At 41.3% G+C, this 7,232-nt stretch overlaps 1 protein-coding gene across 1 annotated transcript; it reads left to right on the plus strand.

The window, feature by feature from the left end:
- Window positions 1-5,366: 5,366 nt before the first annotated feature.
- Window positions 5,367-6,856, plus strand: LOC146642674 (inosine-uridine preferring nucleoside hydrolase-like). The gene is made up of 4 exons (XM_085398980.1): window positions 5,367-5,543; window positions 5,632-5,811; window positions 6,471-6,582; window positions 6,699-6,856. Exons 1-4 carry the CDS (start codon window positions 5,367-5,369, stop codon window positions 6,854-6,856), a joined length of 627 nt encoding a protein of 208 aa, XP_085255106.1.
- The last annotated feature ends 376 nt before the right edge of the window (window positions 6,857-7,232 follow it).

A 7,232-nucleotide genomic window follows, 5' to 3' on the forward strand; every position in this document is an offset into this window, starting at 1 on the left:
CTTGTAAGACTTTCCCAGAATCTGCTGGTGCAGGTCCAGATGCTCCTGTACCTTCTGTGTGACAGCTGGAGCATGAAGGATGTCTGGCCAGGATCAGAGAGGATCCTCTGGGCCTTCCTCCTACAGTGCTGTCTGTAGACGTCTTGGAAGGCTGGCAGTTCAGACCTGGTGATTGTTGTGCTTCTCTGACCCCCCTCCTTGGAGCTTTGGGGACCAGAACATTACAACCTCCATACCAGACACAGCCAGACAGAATAGTCTTGATGGTGCATCGATAGATATTGGTAAGTATTCTGGAGTCTACGTCAAACGCCCTGAACCGCCGCTGAAAGAGCCACTGTTTCACTGCTTTTGTGATCATATCCACTCGATGTGACCAACTCGAATCATTACTGATGTTAATCCCCAGGAACCTGAAGTATCTGACTCCCTTCTCCTCTGTCTCCTTGATGTAAATCAGGGTGTGCCCTCCGCCCTGCAGTTTCCTGTAGTCCACAATGAGCTTCTGTCATGGTCCTGGGTTGTTGACCCAGCTTTTTGTGTTTCCTTTTGGCTTCATCTTGGGTTTGGTGTTTATTCTGTGCTCTGTTTGTGTCCCCGAGTTTGTCTTGTAAAACAGTCTGTGTGTTTCCTGTTTTACTTTCTAGGTCTGCTTCTCGTTATGTCCATTAGTTTCAGCTGTGTCCACCCCTGCATGTCATCTCCTTATTACCTGGTGTGTATTTATAGTGTGTGTTTGCCTCTGGTCGTCGTCGGCTCGCCTGCGTTTCTCTGTGTAACGCCGTGTAAATCATTGTGTTCTACGGCGCTCGCTGCATCCTCTGTTCTCGGTCCCATGTTCAGGTCTGTTCTTTAGTTTCCTCCAGTTTAGGTCTCGGTTAGCTCCCCACCCTTCTTTGCCTGTTTTTGTCACTGCCACTTCTGTAAATAAATGTCACTATCATCACCAGTCAACTGCCTGCATTTTGGGTCCTTTTCCTTAGTGATGGGCAGATGAAGCTTCATGAAGCACTGAAGCTTTTCATACAATTGGTTCACTCCAGTGCAAAGCGTCTTGAAGCTTCATTTGCTCTAGTAGGACATCTACTGGATGTAAAAATATTAGTTGGCATGAATTGGAAGAGCGTGACCTTTTGCACACAGCCTGTAAATGTCAACAACAAAAGGAGTGTGTAAAACATGTATATTGTAGTGATGGCAGTATACTGTGTATATTTACACTGGCAGTATGGAAAATGATTATTTGGAAATGTTTAAAATGGAAATGATCATTTACTGTGTGGTGGGGTTAGGGTGTGGACAGTAGTTGTGCTTTTGTAACGTTGAGGTTACTCTCATAAACCTCCAAACTGTCTCCAAACTCTCACTAACCGCAACTCTCCATCAAACACCTACATTTTGAATGAAGTCTGAGGGGTTTATATCTCTGTCATAGCTCGCGGCAAAGTTCGAACCACTTCATGAACCAGTGACGTGGTACAGCCGGGCAGCGAGGCTTCAGACGTCATCATTTTCAGCTCCTCCCATAAATGAAGCAAGCCTCGATACGCGCATCGCGGAAACGCCCCCTCAATTACTCGACACAAGCTTCGAAGCCTCAATACAGAACGTCACATCACTACTTTTCCTCCTACACCACACGGCTCGCCCCGGCAGCCGTGACAGCTTCTTGGTCTTGCTGACACTGAACAGTAGGTTTTTGTCTCAACACCATGATATCAGGGCTCTCACCTCTGCTTTGGAAGCAGACTTGACGGTGGTATCATCTGCAAATTTAACTATAGTGTTGGAGCTTTGTGTGGCCTCAGAGTCATGGGTGAACAAGGTGTACAGCATGGGGCTGAATACACATCCTTCGTCAGTGTAGATGACATGGCACTGCCGATCTGTACCACTGTGGTCTGTCTGTGAGGAAGTCAAGATCAAGCTGCATAAGGAGATGATGCTGTGTAGATGCCAAAACTTTATGATGAGCTTGGATGGAATTATAGTGTTGAAAGTGGACCTGTAATCAATAAACAGCATCCGCACACATGTGGTGTTATTGTCCAGGTGGAAGAGGGCAGTATGCAGAGCCAGTGCTATGGCAATATCTCTGGATCTATTTGGCCAACTGAAAAGGATCGAGTGTACCAATGTATGCAAACCAACAAGAATGTGATGCAGCTTCTAAGGACAATGGATAAGTATAAACATTGGAAAGAAGAACTCATTAGTTGGTACGTTGAAGTTTCGGTTTCTTTTAGTGTCTCTTCAGATCATCTTTTCATCTGTGTAAGCAAGTGGCTGTACAGGCAGTGCAGAATTATTAGGCAAGTTGTATTTTTGAGGAATAATTTTATTATTGAACAACAACCATGTTCTCAATGAACCCAAAAAACTCATTAATATCAAAGCTGAATGTTTGTGGAAGTAGCTTTTAGTTTGTTTTTAGTTATAACTATTTTAGGGGGATATCTGTGTGTGCAGGTGACTATTACTGTGCATAATTATTAGGCAACTTAACAAAAAACAAATATATACCCATTTCAATTATTTATTTTTACCAGTGAAACAATATAACATCTCCACATTCACAAATATACATTTCTGACATTCAAAAACAAAACAAAAACAAATCAGCGACCAATATAGCCACCTTTCTTTGCAAGGACACTCAAAAGCCTGCCATCCATGGATTCTGTCAGTGTTTTGATCTGTTCACCATCAACATTGCGTGCAGCAGCAACCACAGCCTCCCAGACACTGTTCAGAGAGGTGTACTGTTTTCCCTCCTTGTAAATCTCACATTTGATGATGGACCACAGGTTCTCAATGGGGTTCAGATCAGGTGAACAAGGTGGCCATGCCATTAGTTTTTCTTCTTTTATACCCTTTCTTGCCAGCCACGCTGTGGAGTACTTGGACGCGTGTGATGGAGCATTGTCCTGCATGAAAATCATGTTTTTCTTGAAGGATGCAGACTTCTTCCTGTACCACTGCTTGAAGAAGGTGTCTTCCAGAAACTGGCAGTAGGACTGGGAGCTGAGCTTGACTCCATCCTCAACCCGAAAAGGCCCCACAAGCTCATCTTTGATGATACCAGCCCAAACCAGTACTCCACCTCCACCTTGCTGGCGTCTGAGTCGGACTGGAGCTCTCTGCCCTTTACCAATCCAGCCACGGGCCCATCCATCTGGCCCATCAAGACTCACTCTCATTTCATCAGTCCATAAAACCTTAGAAAAATCAGTCTTGAGATATTTCTTGGCCCAGTCTTGACATTTCAGCTTGTGTGTCTTGTTCAGTGGTGGTCGTCTTTCAGCCTTTCTTACCTTGGCCATGTCTCTGAGTATTGCACACCTTGTGCTTTTGGGCACTCCAGTGATGTTGCAGCTCTGAAATATGGCCAAACTGGTGGCAAGTGGCATCTTGGGAGCTGCACGCTTGACTTTTCTCAGTTCATGGGCAGTTATTTTGCGCCTTGGTTTTTCCACACGCTTCTTGCGACCCTGTTGACTACTTTGAATGAAACGCTTGATTGTTCGATGATCACGCTTCAGAAGCTTTGCAATTTTGAGACTGCTGCATCCCTCTGCAAGATATCTCACTATTTTTGACTTTTCTGAGCCTGTCAAGTCCTTCTTTTGACCCATTTTGCCAAAGGAAAGGACGTTGCCTAATAATTATGCACACCTGATATAGGGTGTTGATGTCATTAGACCACACCCCTTCTCATTACAGAGATGCACATCACCTAATATGCTTAATTGGTAGTAGGCTTTCGAGCCTATACAGCTTGGAGTAAGACAACATGCATGAAGAGGATGATGTGGACAAAATACTCATTTGCCTAATAATTCTGCACTCCCTGTAAAGGAACCCAGACCTTGCTTGCTCAAAACTCAGATTCTACCAAGGTAAGAATAAAAAAAATATTATGAAGAAATTCATTTGTATGCATATATTTGAGAATCAGGATACTTTATTAATCCCTAAGGGAATTATGTAACTCGGTGCCATCATGTGTGTGTAAAGCTCTTTTTAGATATTAAAAAGGCTGCATGATTGAATTCCACTGAAGATATTTAGATTTTTAGTAAACATGGCTATACTAAAAAGTGTGGGTGGCAATATATGCTGCAGGATTACTTTTCATACCTGCTGAAATAAAGTGTCAAGAATGCAGTTTAGCAAAAAGACCAAGACCCCCCATGCTTAATAACTGCAGAGATAAAAGAGCATCATATTTTACCTACGAGAGTGGACGAAATTATCTAAATTGTTGCTGCATGACAATAAAAAGTGAAAATGTCTATCTTAGTGTGCCACTTTTTATATAATTTAGCAGGTAGCACTTTTGTAACCATCTTCTTAAACATTAATACAAAGATAACACCCATTAGTCGATACCAAAGGATACAAGTGTTACACCTTAAGAATCTACTTACCAAACCCACCTCTCTGTGCGTGATTTTTTTAAATGCTGTTCATTTACATGACAAAAATATTTTTTCACTTTATTCAAGCAAGTGGAAATTTGGACAATCTCGATTAAAGCTAAATTTGTAACACCTAAAGAATATCTGAAGGTGGAGTTAGCCATGTACTTATGTAACACTTCCTTATATAAAGCTGGCTGCTCTTCAGTTGATAGCATTTAGCTATCACAGCTCCAATCACTAAGCTCTAAACATCTGCCAGAATCCATTTACCAGGTGAGTATTTTACATTTTATTTCAGTAATAATTTCAGAATCTCACAGTATTTGTGAAGGTTAACATATCTTTAAAATGTAATTCTTAAAACCCCCAGAAATCACTTATTTTTTTCTTTCTTTCTTTTTATTGCACCTAAAAGCATAATTTTGTGGTGTTTTGATTTGTTTTTTGTTTTTTGACAATGGAAACTGTTGTTTAAAATTCTTTAACCTTGCCACAATCAGATGCAGGTCAATTGCCTGTTCATGAACATTTTTCTAAATCTTTGTGCAAGCGACTATTTTCATATATATTGTAAAATGAAGATCCCAGATATTTTAAAAGCTGATCTAATTATGATATTTGTACTGAACACTACACATTTTAATGCTGTATCTAAAACATTCTCCTGCCTCTACCATAAAACAGTTGAAGCAGTCTTTCAATCTAACCTTCATATTTAGGAAAGCTACAAAACATGTAGTTATGCTATGAGAGAAAGGTTTTGAGAGTGTGAAGAGAAAAACACTGTATTGTGTTTATTTAAAATATTTGTAGTTATCTGTGTTTTTGCCTCTTTCCCTCCATCTGACAGCTGAGATAGGCTACAGTTAGACATGTGGTCAAAAATGGATTATTATTAGAAATAATCACTCTTCAGGTTTGAATCCTGTGGTTAAACACAGGATGAAGAAGCTCATCATTGATGTGGATGCTGGGGTGGATGATGCTATTGCCATCATGATGGCCCTCTCCACACCTGATGTGGAAGTTTTGGGGATCACCTGCTGCTATGGCAACACGTCTGTGGAGAATGTCCTCAGAAATGTCCTTCGTGTCCTGAAAGTCTGCGACAGGCTGGACGTAAGTTTGTGTCACGCTGTAAGAGAGCCCTTCTACACGAATATGTTCGTAGATATGTTCTTACATCCAGCATATAATACTCATACAGATTCCAGTGTACCGTGGCTGCTCAAAGCCTTTGGTGGACCATGAAAACCATGCAGATAATTTCTTTGGATCAGACGGGTTTGGGGACGTTCCAGATCCACACGCACCAAGCCTGGATCTGGTGCAGCAGAAAAAAGCCAAACAGGCCATTATTGACCTTGTGAACGCAAATGATAAAGAGGTGAGTGTCTGCACCATTAAGCTTCTTACATGAATGAAAATTACTTTTTGTAAATGGTTTGTGGTTCTGATCAAATGTTTTATTTAAAGGCCCAGTCACCGATTATTTCAGCAGACATGCCTTGAAGTCTTCCTAAAAAAATATGTTGACATTTAGCTGAAAATTGTTGAACTCCCACAGATGAAATTGCATCACTTGACTAATAAAAACTTGTTTTACCCAGAGCTAATGATTTAATTGCTTTTTCATGGTGACCAGTAAAAATGGATGTAGACACAATGATATCATCTGTTGGTTATGGATTGCAAAGGGTACAATGCACTTGATGTGAAAGAAGCCAACTCGTTGCGAAGTATCACAAAGTTGCCAAACACACATAAAAAAGCATAACTTGAAGCTTTAATGCAGTTTAAATTGGGAAGTCGTAAAAATTATCTGTCAATTTTCATCAAGTTTCAAGTGCTTAATAGACAAACTGCACCACTGGGCCAACCAAACCAGTTTAATTCTCAATTCATTCTAAACACATTTATAAATGATAATTCTTTAAAAAACTTTTCAAGGAAAATTATTATTTTACAACTGAGGGTTTGTTTTCAGCTCAAAGGTTGGTTAGGAGGCAATAAAATCATCAATTCAACTCTGTCTCCTGCCTCCAGGTGATCCTCATATCCACTGCCCCCCTCATGAACCTGGCTGCAGCAGTGCAGTTGGACCCTTCCTTGCCTAAAAAGCTTAAGGCGCTCTACATCATGGGGGGAACCATTGAAGGTGGTCTCCTCACAGAGTATTTCCTCTGTCTCTCATTATCCATTCGTGATTTTAGTCTTATAAATATCTGATATATATGAGAATGAGTGTGTGACTGTGCTTGTTTCTGTGTGCAGCCAGGGGTAACATCACAATATGTGGAGAGTTTAACTTTGTGTGTGACCCAGAGGCTGCTTACATCGTGTTGGACCGCTACACATGCCCAACCTACATCGCTACCTGGGAGTTCACCTGCTGGAACTGCCTGCCATGGGTGAGGAGGGAAACAAGCTGAACGAGGGCTTCAGTTCTGTTCCAATGAATAATGTCTGAACAGTTTTAAAGTTTGAAAGGATCTCTGCTAACACTGAGTTTGTGTATAAAGTGGTATTTGAAAATATCTTACAGTCTTTTTTTCCCTTAGTCTTTCTGTGACACCTAGTTATCTGTACATACTGAAAAATCAGACGGTTGGCGAATTCAGCTTATTTAGCAGAGGCAACGGCCCATTTGTCTCATCTTTTTCCTTCACAGTCGAGATGTACTTGGGCTACTCCACTCTTACCCTTCTCTCTTTGGGGATGTGCCCTCGCGTACTAATGTCTGTGAACATGATATCAATGTTGGTGATGCAACCCCAATCAAACAGCATGCGTACCGCTGTCCCATGG

The sequence above is a fragment of the Rhamphochromis longiceps genome, linkage group LG23, assembly GCF_057381845.1.
Source record: "Rhamphochromis longiceps isolate RC_006_pf linkage group LG23, R_longiceps_female_GT1.1, whole genome shotgun sequence".
In the NCBI taxonomy this organism is placed as follows: Eukaryota; Metazoa; Chordata; class Actinopteri; order Cichliformes; family Cichlidae; genus Rhamphochromis; species Rhamphochromis longiceps.

Excerpts from the sequence above, each read along its gene's own strand:
- LOC146642674 (XM_085398980.1), top strand. The coding sequence starts at position 5,367 with ATGAAGAAGCTCATCATTGATGTGGATGCTGGGGTGGATGATGCTATT. Across the intron at positions 5,544-5,631 it reads AAGTCTGCGACAGGCTGGAC|ATTCCAGTGTACCGTGGCTG; the intron begins GTAAGTTTGTGT and ends ATACTCATACAG. Across the intron at positions 5,812-6,470 it reads TGAACGCAAATGATAAAGAG|GTGATCCTCATATCCACTGC; the intron begins GTGAGTGTCTGC and ends TCCTGCCTCCAG.